Consider the following 16,470-nt stretch of genomic DNA (forward strand, 5'->3'; position numbering starts at 1 on the left):
CAAGGCCTCAGCTGAGTGTCAGTAATAGCTTCCCCAGTCAGCGGAATCTGGAGGAGCATGTATTGAGAGCCAGATAAGGCCCAACAAGGTTCGTGAGGGAGTTTCATGTTTATCCTGCAGTGGAGACGCAGCCTTCTCCTTGGGACCTCAGCCCTGGAAATGAGTATGAGACACGAGTTCATATCCCTCATGGCCTGTACAAACGAAACTGTCATTTGTCCATGGAATGCCCTTGTGTACCAATACCACTCTCAGTGACTGTTGAGACAAATGTTTTTTTTAATATCATTGTAAGGTTTGCTCACTTCTCAGTTTATCTGTGAATCTAAAAAGATAGCAGGTGAAAGAATATTGGAGAAAGTATTAAACATCAACACTCTAACATTTGAATAATCTAATTTCAAAGGATAAATATTTGAATGATCTATTTTTAAAGTGTTCTGTGTCTTGTTGATCAGTGAAAAGTCGAGTGGTGTTTCCCAGCCAGACTCTCCATGGCAACAGCCCACACCACGTGAAAAAGCTGCCTTGTGCATGACTTCAAACATGCAAATGTCTCAACCAGACATGAACTTGTGACTAAACTGGGATAATCTGCAACCTTTATTTTGAATAATAAAGCCCATTTATACACAAGGTTTATTCGAAGACCTTTAATTTGGTGTCTCATGCCTTTGAGGAAGATTAAGCAGCATTATGCATGTGTGATTGTGCAGGATGAGATATCTAAAAATTATTATCACTACGTAGATTATTATAAACAAAATGGATGGATTCTAAGATACTTTTAGTTCATGGATTTATTTGAATGTTGCTGGCATACATATGAGGGTTCCTGATATGGGTTTAAAATGCCTTACTTTCTTCAAATACAGTTTTCAATGCAGCTATTGTAACAGTGACTAGAATGGTATGTTAAGGAATTTCCATGAAATCTGGAATAGATATCAAGCCGATAATGGAATTTTGTGATATAAATAAAGGCCCAATAGCACTTATTGATACAAATAAATGAACAAAGAAATATTTAGTTTGTAATAAACAACCACGGTTACACAAGGGATGCAAAATTCTTATATTGATCGCAACATGACAACGTGAAGCTGGGCTGTTTAAAATAACTTGAGTTCCTCTCTTTATTCCAATAGTGGTCTTAAAAGAATGGCACTATAATCTTCGAATAAGTCATTGTAATTGATTTTAAAGACTGACATGAGAGAGTGCAGACTTTAAAACTGTCATCATTAGCCATGTGGTAGTATATGGGAACTAATATATTTCTTTGAGGAGTCAAATAATGGGAAATTCAGAAATAATTTTCAGTGAATAAAGGATCAATATCCATTCCCAGCATGCAATCATGATTATAAATAAGCTTATCTAAGGTGCACCTCTGTCTGTTGGAATTGTTACACTCACTATTCAGTATGACAATGACCAAGGATGTAGAAACATAAAAGGAGATGAGAAATAGACTTTACAAATGAAATCTTCCACGGAAATATTAGCTAACAGCTAAAAAGATGAGCATTTTGCATCCTTTGTGCAACTGTGGTTGTTTAGTACAAACAAAATATTGGCTAACTGCTTTGAATCAGTGGACAGGAACATATTCAAGAACTCATCCATAGACTTGAATGAATATGCAACAGGTTTCACCGACTTCATGAAGACCTGCATGGATGAGTGTGTGCCCACGCATAAATACAGGGTGTTCCCCAATGAGAATCCCTGGATGAATCAGAGAATCTGCATCCTGCTGAGGCTGAGAACTTAGGAATTTAAGGCCTGGAATCGGGATCTTGACAAAAAGTCCTGTGGAAGGCCATTTCCAAAGCACAGTGGGAATTCCAGAAGAAGGTAGAGACAGGGTCAGATACACACCAGCTATGGCAGGGAATGCAGGCCTTTACAGCCTACAAAGCAAAGGTGAACGCTATATATGGCTGCGATGATTCACCAGCCAATGAGCTGAACACCTTCTATTCCTGCTTTGAGAAGAACTAAACTGTGATATCTGTCTCTTAGGGCAAGGTCAGAACATCATTCAAGAGGGTGAACCCTTCCAAGGTGTCAGGCCCTGACGGTGCAACTGGCAGGGTGCTGAACATCTGTGCTAACCAAGTAGCCAAAGGGTTCATGGACATCTTCAACCTCTTCATTGTGGCAGCCACAGGTTCCCACCAGCTTCAAAAGGGCATCAATCAGCCCAATACCAAAGAAGAGTAGTGTGACCTGCCTCAGTGACTACCACCCAGTAGCACTAAATTCTACTGTGATGAAATGCTTTGAGAGGCTGGTCATGGCCAGAATTATTACATACCTAAGTAAAAATCTGGACCCTCCGTAACTTGCCTATCACCACAATCACGCCACAGCAGATGCAATACCGCTGGCTCTCCACTCAGCTCTGGATCACCTTGAAAACAGCCACTCATACATTCCACTGTTCTTAGTAAACTACAGCTTGGCTTTCATTATCATTATTCCCTCAGTGCTGGTCAAGAAGCTACAAACTCTAGGCCTCTGTACCCCCCTCTGCAATTGAATCCTTGACTTTCTCATCAGAAGACCACAGACAGTACGAATTGGAAACAATATCTCCTCCTCACTGATTCTCAACACAGGCTCACCCCAGGATGTGTGCTTAGCCCACTGCTCTACTCATTATACACCCATGACTGTGTGGCTAGACACAATTATGTTTGCCGATGACACCATAGTTGTCGGCAAAATCACAAACGGCAATGAGGATGTGGAGAGATCAACTTGTTGAATGGTGGAATGACAACAACCTTGTGCTCAACATCAGCAAAAACAAGGAGATGATTGTGGACTTCAGGAGGAAGTCAGGGAACATGACCCAGTCCTCATCGAGGCTCAGTAGTAGAGAGGGTCAAGAACTTCAAATTCCCGGGTGTCAACAACTCCGAGGATCTGTCCTGTAACCTCCACGCTGGTGCAATCACAAAGAAGGCTCACCAGTGGCTATACTGAAGTGTCTAAGGAGGCTTGGCATGTCGCCAAAGACTCTTGTAAACTTCTACAGGTGTACTGTGGAGAGCATTCTGGCTGGTGGCATCACTGCCTGGTATGGAGGTGCCAACTCTCAGGATAAGGAAAAATTCCAGAGGATCGGCCTGCGACATCACAGGCACCAGACTTCACTCAAATGAGGACATCTATATGAGGCAGTATCTTAAAAAAGCAACCTCAAAGATCCCCACCACCCAGGCCATGCCCTCTTCACTCAGCTACTATCAGGGCAAAGGTACAGGAGTCTAATGACAAGCACTCAGCGGCACAAGGACAGCTTCTTTGCCACTGCCATCAGATTCCTGAATAATCAGTGAACCAAAGACACGGCCTTACTTTTTGTGCACTTTTATTGTCATTATTTTATTTTTTATAGTAATGTCGTAAAATGCTTATAATATGAACGTTTGCTCTATGATGCTGTCACGAAACACCAAATTTCATGACTTGTTCATAACAATAAATCCTGATTCTGATTGTTGAGAATGAAGACCAGCTGGCATGTCTGTGGTTTGGTGTACGAGTCTACCTGACAATATTTGCATTGTGCATCTACATCCAGCCTGAGAACAAACAACTGCAATCCTTGACTGAATTCTGTCTGGCCCCTCAGATGAACTTCACAAAAGAAGTTACTCCTGTTCATTATATTGAGTATATATCTTCTAATTTTATATTTCATTAATGCCATTTCACTTAACTATGGTTATTTCCAAACCCTGAACAGGAAACTAAATAGAGAGAATGAGGTGAGATTAAGAGCGAGAAAAGACAAAAAGGAAAATTGAACAATTACATTTATAATATTTCTGAGAACAATTACCCCCAGGAATAAGACACCATAGTTTAAATGGTCCCTTTGTTGATCTGGAAGGGTTGAGTATTATTACTAAATGTTATCCTCTTCACCAGAAGAAATTTACACAAGTTGAAAGTAAAACTGGCCTCTCCCTGTGTATTAAACTTTAATGTGGAGTGGCAGCTTTAATGAAAATGACAGGAAGATTAAGGATGAAGCCAAGGGCTGGATGATAAGAGTCACCCAGCCACTTTTGGCAATTTGATATCTGAATTATCTTTAACTTCTCATGTGTTGTAGATGGTTAATAATCCTAATGCCATCAAACACCATATTACTTTGACAGCAGGTTCTGGTTTCAATAGCAAGTGTTTTTATATTTTATTGTTTACATATTTTCATGTCGTACTGACATTGTCAGTATGGAGTTGACCTGAATCATCTCCGTGAATGATTAACTGATGCTATGTTGGTTTCCATATTTCAGCCAAGCGAGGATGGGAGAATCCTAGTTCCCCAAACTAGTTCAAATATCCTGGGCATTTATGAAAAACATTGCATCTATTTGAAGCTGAAGATTGGCAGGTACAAAAGTATTCTCAAAATATACTTTCATCTTATTCCTATTGGTTGCTCCAACATTACACCAGGAGTTCAGCATTAAAAGGTCAATATTAAAACATATTAATATTGTTTTATGTTTGCTTTGAGTCAAGGAGCTCAAACTGAAACCAGAAACCCACACATCATGAGATTTCTTTTTCATGTCATGGGTAGGTGAGAGTTTTAAGTGTTTCACTCTGATATCGGCTTAATTTAGACATACAAGAATTACATTGTAAATCTGTGATGAAATGCATGAGGATAACAGTGAAGCCCTCAACAGCAATTTGTTTGCAATTCTAATTGGGACAATTATGTGCTTAAATACTCCCACTGGTTGAAGGGCAGGCATTTAATTTGGAAGGCAAATCCTCTGTTCCATAATTTTTTGATGCAGCAGATTCCAGATTCATAATTCCATATCTGTGACTGACAAACAGAGCAAGCATTAAATAATAACAAATGTGCAGTTGGCAGTTTTGCTGTTGAGCAGGTACATTCAGTCATGTGTATTCTCCAATGATAATTATGCATTTCTGCATGTAGAGCTGGCTGAATTTTAACTGCTGGCTGCTTATCTGGCATCGAAAATGGGACATATGGGTAGGAAGATGTACAGAAAGATCTTAGCTATTGATAAAAATGTGGCTGAAATTCCACCTGAAATGAATTTCCAGCAGGGCTGCAAATACGATTTACAGATATTGGGCAACCCACTGAAAGATTGCTCAGTTAGAAAATCGGAGTTCTGTGTGTTTGTAGCACTCCCGATTCAGCGCTTAGCTATACACACATCGTTGTTCGTGTGTTCTGTAAAGCAGCTGCTCCATATGGCTCCCAAGACACCTCCCACGGCTGATAGACTGACCAAACATAACTTGGACCATCATTGCATGCTCATGGCTGCCAATCCAACAACTTCACATCTGGTTCAAGCCACAGTGCAGGATTTACCTCATAGTGTCCCAAAGCTAGAAGCTGATTCCACCAGTGCTATGCCACATACGTGTGCTGGCCTGTAAATAGAGCCGATGGTGGTTTTATTTAAAAACACTGCGAGTGCGGGGTTTGCACCCAAGATGCGATGCCTAGAATTGGCAGAGGCCACAAGGGGTTGCAGACTCTGGAGAAGCAGAGAATAGGCCCGGGGCACCAGAAAATGGAGACCACCACCCCTTCCCCACCCCCCCCCCCAGTTTGAAGAGAAGCGGAAGAGATGACCTACTCGACAGTGTCCATGTTGGGGACCAGTGACGGCTGGAGGTAAATCTACGGACTCTCGGGACTCTGAGGGAACTCTTTTGCTTCTCTTTCTCTGACTGTAAGCAATTTCTGCCAATGGCAAATCTGTCTTCCTCACTGCAGATGAAAGCAAGTTTCATGTAATATTGCACTGCTTTTATTACATGACAATGAATTAAATCTTGATGAGAATTGCCATAAATGTCAAACTTGTGACAAAATATTTGCAACAGCAAATAAAAAGAAATTTCTTCTTGAGTTTTGTGGTGGGAGAAGTGGACAAATGGCAGTGAAGGATGCTGAGGATTCCCTCCATTCAACATCATTGCATCATGGCAGTACATCTGTGGCACCTCCAGAATGGCTGGACCTCTCCAACAGCATCTCTCATACCTGCAGCCTCAAGAAGAATTTCAGGTGGATGGGAATACCACTAACTAAAAATTCCCCTCCAAGTCACCACCCAGTCCTGACTGCAAATACATTATTGAAGCTGGGTCCAAATCCTGGTACTCCCTCCCCAACAGCAGAGTCATCGAGGCACATGCATGCCAATCGTTCACCATCTACAGTAATTACATTCACCCTATATTGAGAATGTCCATTAAATTTAGACATACAGCACGGTATCAGGCCATTTCGGCCCACGAGTCTGTGCTGCCCAATTTACATCCAACTAATTTACAACCCCAGTATGTTTCAAATGGTGGGAGGAATTCGGAGTCCCTGGTGAAAACCCTCATGGACATGGGGAAAACATACAAACTCCTTACAGCTAGCGTGGGATTTGAACCCTAGTTCCGATCACTGGTGCTGTTAACCGCTACACCAACCATGCCACCCGTTCTCACAAAATTTTGCTTTTGTTGAAGAATTAATTGAGGTTCATCCTCTTCCTTTTAAGTTCGAAAATCATGGACTAAAGTCACCTTCCAGTTGGAGTCAGAATCGGGTTTATTATCATGAACATGTGTCACCAAATTTGTTGATTTGTGGCGGCAGCATTTTGCACTCTCACAATTAGCGATTGGTGGAAAGGCATGAGGGGTCCTGGAGGGGGCGTTCCCTGTAGAGTGTGGAAAAGGGATAATGTGTCTGCTGGTGTGGTGGCTGAAATTGCAGAGGATGATATGTTGAATGCGGAGGACGGTGGGATGGTAGGAGAAGGGGCAGGCAGGCATGAGAGAAGTAGAGGAGATGTAGATGAGGGCTGAGTTGATGGCAGAAGAGGGAAAGCTACATTTGTTTTGAAAAAGGAGGGTATCTCGGATATTCAGGAATGGAAGATTTGGTCCTGGAAGCAGATGTGATGAAAGCAGATGAATTAAATTTAAAATATTCTATTTTAAATTCACACCAATAGTGTTTCCCTAAAAAATGTTGGTTGTTGCATTGAAAGATAAAAGTACAAAGAGTCTCTGATTAAACTCTGGCATTCTTTGGGTTTCTGGAAGATTGCATTATTCTGGAGTAAAGCGATGAAGCTGAGAACTTCTGCTGCTCTCTGGACTGAGGCCAGCACATTTTTCAATCACGTCTTCAACTCTGAGTACACTGCACCTGTTTGTGCCTTTAATTTTATTTATAAAATGTAGGTGAGTTCATACCTCTGAGTATTTCATTAGGAGCCTGCCCTAAAATGTTGTCTAAACACATTAGATAGACACTTTACTGTCTCTCCACGATGGTTAAATTTATGACGATTCAGCCATTTAATTATGCATATCCACATGCATGCTCTTGACCTCTCCCTCTAGGCTGATCTTGGATACTTTTCCATCATCCTTTTCCTCATCCAGTGCTTTTATCTTCTTTCCAGTGTCAAGGAGCAGAGAGAGGTTCCTCTTTTAGAAAACTCCACTCTTTCATTTTATTCTGACCCTGTCACTCCTTCACATCTCACCCTTTGCAACATTACCTCATGTCACCTCTAACCTTCACAACTCTGGCCCAAGTGATCTCTCCTCAGCAAAGGGATCCATTATACCTATAGTAGTCCCCTTCACCTTAATGGATTTTGAGCTCAACAAGGTGTTATGTTCCTGACCTATCACCTTCTCCATCTATGGGGCTTCCTCCATTTTCAGCTTTCTTGACCATTGCCTCATTTTGCATGATATCAGCTTGTGATATCAGCAGGTTGAGATTTCTTCTCCCTCTCTCTCATTCACTCACACTCTTACACTCACTCACTTGCCTTGATCGATCGGGGCACTGAATGCAGTGGTCGAGACACCATGCTCATGAGGCCACACCTGGAGCATCCTGTGCAATTCTGGGTGCAATGCTACAGCAAGGATGCGATTAGTCTGAAGAGAGTGCAGAAAAGATTCACAAGCGTGTTATCAGGACTGAAGGGCTTGGGTTAGGAGAGAATGGACAGTCTGAGATTAGAGCGAAGGAGACTGAGGGTGACTTCCTAGAAGTTTATAAAATCATGAGGGGCATAGACAAGAGGTTCTTACCGATGGCAGGGGAGCTTGAAACTAAATTTTAAGGTGAGAGGTGGAATATTTAAAGAGCATCTGAGCGACAAGTTTACCGGGAAAAGACGGTGGGTATGTGGAATAAGTTGCCAGAGGAAGTGATAGAGGTGGGAACAATGACCACATTTGAAAGACATTGGAAGAGGTACATGGATAAGAAAAGTTCAGAGACCTATGGGCCATACAAATGGGACAAGCACATTGGTTGGCATAGAGGTTGGGCCAAAAGACCCATTTCCATGCTGCATCCCTCTATAACTCCACTGTCCAATTGAGTGTGATGATTTTACTATACCCACTCTGCCTCTTCTAGCCCAGACTCCTCTTCCTCCTTGTCCTATTGCCATCCTGATGATGCTTCACCCTAACCCTCTCTATCTTTCAATCATTCCTGCCTTTCATCCCTGGATCATGTGGTCATTATCACATTTTTGTTTGTCAGTGTTGAGTACAAAATGGCTGCCATATTTCCTTCATTACATAAGTAAATGAAATGAGATGAATAACCATTTAATGTTTCCAAAGTTTTAATTGTACATTATCAGAATGCATAGACTTCCTGCTCTTCAGATAGAGTCATGTGATCTCTTATAATTCCAACTCCCATTCTGATATTTGAAAGTTAGTACCGATATCAATATCCCACCATCTCAGGAAATACGTTCACACCTCCAATCTCAGCACCATTTGGGGCCCAAGACGGTCCTTCTAAGTGAAGCAACTCTTCACTTGTGAATCTGCAGGGGTCATCGACTGCTTCTGGTGCTCCTGCTGTGGTCTCCTCTACGTCGAAGAGACTGGATTCAGACTTGGAGATCGCTTCATTGAGCTCATTCACTGTAATAATGGGACCTCCCAGAGGCCAACAACTTCAGTTCCACACTGAATCCCACACCAACGTTTGTCCGTGGCCTCATGCAATGTCAACCTGAGGCCACCTGTAAATTGGAGCAACAATACCTAATTTTAAAAAAATAGATATTCATACGGTAACAGGCCATTTTTCCCCAAGAATCTTTTGCTCAATTACACCCAATTAACCTAGACCTCCCATGCATTTTGAGCATTTTCCCCCGGGGAAAACCCATGCAGACATGGGGACAAACTCCTGACAGACAGCACGGATTTGAACCCTAGTCCCTATGGCTGTAAAAACACTGCGCTAACAGCTATGCCAATCATGCCGCCCCTAGTATTCTGTCTGGGCACCCTTCAACTAGATGGTATTAACACCAACTTCTCTGGTTTCCATTAGGCACTCTCTCTCTCTCTCTTTCTTTCTCCTGTCCTCCAGCTCCTCACCCTGTTCCCTTTCCATTCAAAGAGCTACCCCCTCTCCGTCACTACTCATCTTTTTTTCTTTTCTGCCCTTCCTCCCATAGCTACCCATGACCTCTTGCCTGTTGGCCTTATGCTCCTTCCCCTGTTCCTTATTCACTCCTCTCCTCCCCATCATTTTAACAGGCACCTACCTGCTTTCTGCCTATAAGGCTCCAGGCCAAAAAGTTTATTATATCGCCTTGCTTCCAATAACTGCTGTGTGACCTGCTGAGTTTCTCCAGCACTTGGTGTATTGCACTAGTCACAGCATCTGCAGACAAAACTCTTTAAAAGGATATTTAATACTTGAATGCGTGTTTGATAACATTGTACGTGAAAGCTTAATTCATGTATTGCCAAAGACTAAACTGCTGCTAATTCTTTTCTGTGGTTTGATTTCCATTCATCTTAATCACTTGTTTACACCATCCAATTGCATGACTCAGTTGGCAGGCAAAGTCCTCCCACTGAGCATGTGTCTATAATGTGCTCTATTGTACTGCGAGGACCATGAATGGGTCAAGGACAATGGTTGAGCAAGGTAAGTAGCATTAGCTTTTTTTTGGGCTTCATCAGAATTTAGCTGCTCAACCAAATTTTGCCTGGTTCCTTTGTTTTATTTTTAATGTTGCTTCATGAAAATGCAATTATGTAAAAAGAAGATTATATGAAGAGTAGAAAAGGTCATGGCTAATCTGTGTTTAATGAAGAACATTAACTTAATTCAAAATAATGTGCAAAATATATTGATGAAACTCAAATGTGTATTCCAAGTAGCAGAGAAACATTCTAACTTGTTTCTGGCTCTAAGTTGTTTCCTTCTCATTTTCTTGGTACTCAAAAGTGCACAAAGTTCATGGCCTTGCAGCTGGATCTCACTGCATTTTTTTTCTTTGGGCCATGACAAGGATAGATTTTCAATTGTGAGCCCCAGTCAGTCGTCATTGACATCAGTGCTGTGAGTTAAACCTGATGGTGGACTTGACATTCTGGGGCACATATGCAACAGAAGTAAGTGTGATAGGGTGTTTTTGTGTGTTTTCGTGTGTTTGTTTGTGTGCGGGTGGGTGGGGGGGGAGTTTCGCGGGGGGGGTGGTTTCGCGGGGGGGGTGGTTTCGCGGGGGGGGTGGTTTCGCGGGGGGGGTGGTTTCGCGGGGGGGGTGGTCTCGCGGGGGGGGTGGTCTCGCGGGGGGGGTGGTCTCGCGGGGGGGTGGTCTCGCGGGGGGGTGGTCTCGCGGGGGGGTGGTCTCGCGGGGGGGTGGTCTCGCGGGGGGGTGGTCTCGCGGGGGGGTGGTCTCGCGGGGGGGTGGTCTCGCGGGGGGGTGGTCTCGCGGGGGGGTGGTCTCGCGGGGGGGTGGTCTCGCGGGGGGGTGGTCTCGCGGGGGGGTGGTCTCGCGGGGGGGTGGTCTCGCGGGGGGGTGGTCTCGCGGGGGGGTGGTCTCGCGGGGGGGTGGTCTCGCGGGGGGGTGGTCTCGCGGGGGGGTGGTCTCGCGGGGGGGTGGTCTCGCGGGGGGGTGGTCTCGCGGGGGGGTGGTCTCGCGGGGGGGTGGTCTCGCGGGGGGGTGGTCTCGCGGGGGGGTGGTCTCGCGGGGGGGTGGTCTCGCGGGGGGGTGGTCTCGCGGGGGGGTGGTCTCGCGGGGGGGTGGTCTCGCGGGGGGGTGGTCTCGCGGGGGGGTGGTCTCGCGGGGGGGTGGTCTCGCGGGGGGGTGGTCTCGCGGGGGGGGTGGTCTCGCGGGGGGGTGGTCTCGCGGGGGGTGGTCTCGCGGGGGGGTGGTCTCGCGGGGGGGGTGGTCTCGCGGGGGGGTGGTCTCGCGGGGGGGTGGTCTCGCGGGGGGGTGGTCTCGCGGGGGGGTGGTCTCGCGGGGGGGTGGTCTCGCGGGGGGGTGGTCTCGCGGGGGGGTGGTCTCGCGGGGGGGTGGTCTCGCGGGGGGGTGGTCTCGCGGGGGGGTGGTCTCGCGGGGGGGTGGTCTCGCGTGCGTATGTGAGTGGCATCAGACACTGGGTGCCTACTCCCATGTAAAGCACTAAGGCTTCTTAATCTTTACTGTGGATTTCCAGTGGTGGTTGAAACACTAAATTGATTTCTGTGATGTATTCAGAATAGGTTGAAACACAGCAAATATATATCCAAAGAGAGAGCAGTTTATTTATAAGGCATACCATCTTTTTGACTTTGAGATATGCGGTTTGATATTTAGCTTTCAAACTGAATATGTAAGGAACTCTTACATTGAAGAAAGAACACTACATGACTTTCCCATTCAATAGAATCACAGTAGAAGCACACACAAACAGAGATAGCAACATGTAAATAATTTAGCACTGGTTAAACTCAGTTGATCCAAAAGTAGAATGTGCATGAATCTACCAAAATGCTGGATGGCTGGAGAATTCCTGTTCATGAGGTGCACACAATAAATTTCAAGTGTGGGTTTTAGCAGGATGAGATTCCAGCATGTGTTTTCTAGCAATGATGGAGTTTCGTGCCTGTGCTTCAACCTCAACTTGAAGCAGCTTTGAGATACGGTGCCCACATGGTGGTTTCTGAGTAAACCCAGCCCACTGCCCTTCCCCGTGGCTAGGACCACAAACCAATGACTTCCACATGGAACCACTAACTACTCTCTTCCCCAGGGCTGGGACCGCCAAGCACTACTGTCCTTGGACCAGTCTTTGATGCACAACACAAGCCTGGGCAGATCTGACCAACAACTACTTTGACAGATCAGTTGGTAAAGTTTATTAAATCAATAAAAGAATCTTGCAAAGGAATCAAAAACTGAAAAAATTGCACAAACTCAGTTTTATTCTCAAATGTTAAATTATATTAGTGTCAGAAGCAGACTGCAATTTATTGATATAAATTGGTAAATATGGCAGTAAGACAAATAGGATGCAGACTCCATTACATTCTATAATATAACACTTTTACTTTAATTTAAAACATGCTTATATTTAATGATGGTATCTTGCTAATATCTTTTTTTTAATCCTATTTACACCAGGATCATATTTGCCTGTTACCAATATTTCCATAGTCAGTGCTATTATTTGAGGCGCCTGCAAGCTCACACCAAGACACAAGAGCCACTTGTCCGTGAACTACTCTTTGCAGACGATGCTGCTTTAGTTGCCCATTCAGAGCCAGCTCTTCAGCGCTTGATGTCCTGCTTTGCAGAAATGTTTGGCCTGGAAGTCAGCCTGAAGAAAACTGAGGTCCTCCATCAGCCAACTCCCCACCATGACTACCAGCCCCCCCACATCTCCATCGGGCACACAAAACTCAAAACGGTCAACCAGTTTACCTATCTCGGCTGCACCATTTCATCAGATGCAAGGATTGACAAAAAGATAGACAATAGACTCACCAAGGCAAATAGCGCCTTTGGAAGACTACACAAAAGAGTCTGGAAAAACAACCAACTGAAAAGCCTCACAAAGATAAGCGTATACAAAGCTGTTGTCATACCCACATTCCTGTTCGGCTCCGAATCATGGGTCCTCTATCGGCATCACCTACGGCTCCTAGAACATTTCCACCAGCGTTGTCTCCGCTCCATCCTCAACATTCATTGGAGCGACTTCATCCCTAACATCGAAGGACTCGAGATGGCAGAGGCCGACAGCATTGAATCCACACTGTTGAAGATCCAACTGCGCTGGGTAGGTCACGTCTCCAGAATGGAGGACCATCGCCTTCCCAAGATCGTGTTGTATGGCGAGCTCTCCACTAGCCATCATGTCAGAGGTGCACCAAAGAAGAGGTACAAGGACTGCCTAAAGAAATCTCTTGGTGCCTGCCACATTGACCACCGCCAGTGGGCTGATATCGCCTCAAACCGTGCATCTTGGTGCCTCACAGTTCGGCGGGCAGCAACCTCCTTTGAAGAAGACCACAGAGCACACCTCACTGACAAAAGACAAAGGAGGAAAAACCCAACACCCAACTCCAACCAACAAATTTTCCCCTGCAACCGCTGCAACCGTGTCTGCCTGTCCCGCATCGGACTTGTCAACCACAAACGAGCCTGCAGCTGACGTGGACATTTACCCCTCCATAAATCTTCGTCTGAGAAGCCAAGCCAAAGAGAGATTATGAAAGGAGAATCCTTTTCTAAGTAATGCTCACTGTTCTAAATTAGTGATGAATGATACATTTTGCAGTTTAAATTCAGTCCCTGTTCTCACATTGGCTAATAATTTTGTTATTATTACACAATATTTCAATTTTTATTGAGATTTAATGTAAACACTCACACAAGTTGAACATAAGCTAGATGATGGGCCGTCTGTTTCTCCTTCTGGGTTTGTGTCCTATTTACAAGGTATAAACTTAAGAGCAGTATCAACATTACTTGTGAGAGTTGACAGTGGTGCTGATGGATAAATACTGCCATCTGGTGTCCACTACTTTCAATGCAGTACAAAGCAACAACTGCAAATTTCACTGAAGAACCAGGGAAGACGCAAGAGATTCAGGATTAAATTTATTACATATGCATAAGATACACAAATAATTTCTTTTATCTTCCTGGCAAAGGCAAATGCCTTTATATTAAACAGGACAGGAAGGCAAAAACTTTTGGATAACTTGAGTGTCCGTGCACCAAAGGGCAGATGTTGAGATCTTGAGCAGGCAAAGAATCAGTGAGGAACTCAACGGCTAGACAGTCAAATGGATCCTTTATAAAGCATAAATATCGTATATAAAAAGGGGTTGAGGGTGTTGGGGAGAAAAAGCTGAAGATGGGGCACAGAAGTAATTACGATAGTTAGAAATTGAGAGGTGGAGACACAGGTAGAGGGAGAAACCATTTAGAATGGGGGGAAGAGGGGGAAGGAAACATAGGTGACCCTTAAATGTTAACTAGACTGTTTCTAACACCTCCTTCCTCGACCCGTCTGTCTCCATCTCAGGGGACCAATTAACCACAGGTATCTAGTACCAACTCACTAACTCCCACAACACCATGGATTGCACCTCTTCCCATCCTGTTCTTTGGCAGAACATCATCCTTTCTCCCAAATCCTGTGCTTCTTCCACATCTCATTGCTGCACTTAGAGGATCCTGCCTAAGGGCTACAATCATCTCTGCACCCAAGAAAAAGCGGTGTGAGCCGTTTCAACAGTAGCACCAACTTCTACTGTAATGAAATGCTTAGAGAGACTGATCATAGCCAGAATTAACACGTACTTAAGCTAAAAATCTGGACCCACTGCAATTCACCTATCGTCACAATTGCCCACAGCAGATGCAATATCGCTGACTCTCCATTCAGCTCTGGATCACCTCAAAAACAGCAACTCACATATTGCTACTCTTCATCGACCTTAGCTCAGTCTTCAATAACATTAGTCCCTCAGTGCTGGTCAAGAAGCTACAAACTCTCAACATCTGTACCCCATTCTGCAACTGGGTCCTTGAATTTCTCATCGAAAGACCACAGTCAGTATGAATTGGAAGCAATATTTCCTCTTTAATGATTATCAACACAGGCATACCCAAGGATGTGTGCTTAGCTCACTGCTCATTATGACTGTATGGCCAGACACAGTTTCAATGCTATCTATAAATTTGCCGATGACATCACAGCTGTCAACCGAATCACAAATGACAATAAGGAAGCATACAGAAGGGAGATGGATCATCTCGTTGAGTGGTGTCACACCAACAATCTTGCACTCAACATTAGCAAAACCAAAGCAATGATTGTGGCCTTTAGGAGGAATTCAGGGAAACACAACCAAGTCCTTATCAAGGCCTCAGTAGTGGGGAATGTCAAGAACTTCAAATTCCTGTGTGTCAGCATCTCCAAGGATCTGTCCTGGAGCCTCCATGTTGATGCAATCACAAAGAAGGCTCACCAATGGCTTAACTTTGTGAAATATTTGGGGAGATACAGTATGTCACCAAAGACTCTCCAAAACTTCCACAGGTTTACCATGGAGAGCATTCTGGTTGGTTCCATCAATGCCTGGTATGGAGGCGCCAACTCTCAGAACAAGGAAAAACTCCAGAGGGTTGTTAACTTGGCCTGCGACATCACAGGCATCAGACTTCACTCCATAGAGGACATCTACATGAGGCTGTGTATTACAAAAGCAGCCTCCAACCTCAAAGACCCTCTCCACCAAGCCATGCTCTCTTCACTTTGCTATCAAATTCCTGAATAATCAATGAACCAAAGACACTGCCTTACTTTTGTGCACTATTATTTTTATTTGTTTTTATATTTATTGTTGCAAAATGGCTTATAAAATGAAGGTTTGCACTGTAATGCTGCAAATAACTTGAATTTCATGACTTGTTCATGACAATAATTTCTGATTCTGTTTCCAGGATGAGGTCTTTCACTCTAGGACATCTGAAATGTTCTCTTCTTTAATAAATGTGGATACCATCCCTTCTTTGGCTTGGCTTCGCGGACGAAGATTTATGGAGGGGGTAAAAAGTCCACGTCAGCTGCAGACTCGTTTGTGGCTGACAAGTCCGATGCGGGACAGGCAGACACGATTGCAGCGGTTGCAGGGGAAAATTGGTTGGTTGGGGATGGGTGTTGGGTTTTTCCTCCTTTGCCTTTTGTCAGTGAGGTAGGCTCTGCGGTCTTCTTCAAAGGAGGTTGCTGCCCGCCAAACTGTGAGGCGCCAAGATGCACGGTTTGAGGCGATATCAGCCCACTGGCGGTGGTCAATGTGGCAGGCACCAAGAGATTTCTTTAGGCAGTCCTTGTACCTTTTCTTTGGTGCACCTCTGTCACGGTGGCCAGTGGAGAGCTCGCCATATAACACGATCTTGGGAAGGCGATGGTCCTCCATTCTGGAGACGTGACCCATCCAGCGCAGCTGGATCTTCAGCAGCGTGGACTCGATGCTGTCGACCTCTGCCATCTCGAGTACTTCGACGTTAGGGATGTAAGCGCTCCAATGGATGTTGAGGATGGAGCGGAGACAACGCTGGTGGAAGCGTTCTAGGAGCCGTAGGT

General features: G+C 44.6%; 1 protein-coding gene and 1 long non-coding RNA gene across 6 annotated transcripts in view; one reads left to right on the top strand and one right to left on the bottom strand.

The window, feature by feature from the left end:
• The window catches only part of LOC138736584 (tribbles homolog 2-like), a 192,425-nt gene extending 176,559 nt beyond the window's left edge, over positions 1-15,866 (top strand). The window contains exons 5-7 of one of the 5 annotated variants that reach the window (XR_011340409.1): positions 4,323-4,420; positions 12,121-12,218; positions 12,492-15,850. Coding sequence is in view for 4 of the 5 variants with exons in the window: in XM_069886328.1 (XP_069742429.1) it covers positions 10,487-10,497; positions 12,492-13,524 (1,044 nt within the window). In the remaining variant the exon portion in view is untranslated. Of the gene's footprint in view, positions 1-4,322; positions 4,421-9,902; positions 10,028-10,229; positions 10,498-12,120; positions 12,219-12,491 lie in introns of those variants that run through there. The other 4 variants (XM_069886333.1, XM_069886335.1, XM_069886334.1 and 1 more) reach the window with 4 other exon arrangements.
• Positions 8,676-9,774, bottom strand: LOC138737624 (uncharacterized). The gene is made up of 2 exons (XR_011341077.1): positions 9,639-9,774; positions 8,676-9,104 (listed from the first exon to the last, which is right to left on the bottom strand). It is a non-coding gene; the product is annotated as an uncharacterized lncRNA (long non-coding RNA).
• Positions 15,867-16,470: the final 604 nt, after the last annotated feature.

The sequence above is a fragment of the Narcine bancroftii genome, chromosome 6, assembly GCF_036971445.1.
Source record: "Narcine bancroftii isolate sNarBan1 chromosome 6, sNarBan1.hap1, whole genome shotgun sequence".
NCBI classification, from domain to species: domain Eukaryota; kingdom Metazoa; phylum Chordata; class Chondrichthyes; order Torpediniformes; family Narcinidae; genus Narcine; species Narcine bancroftii.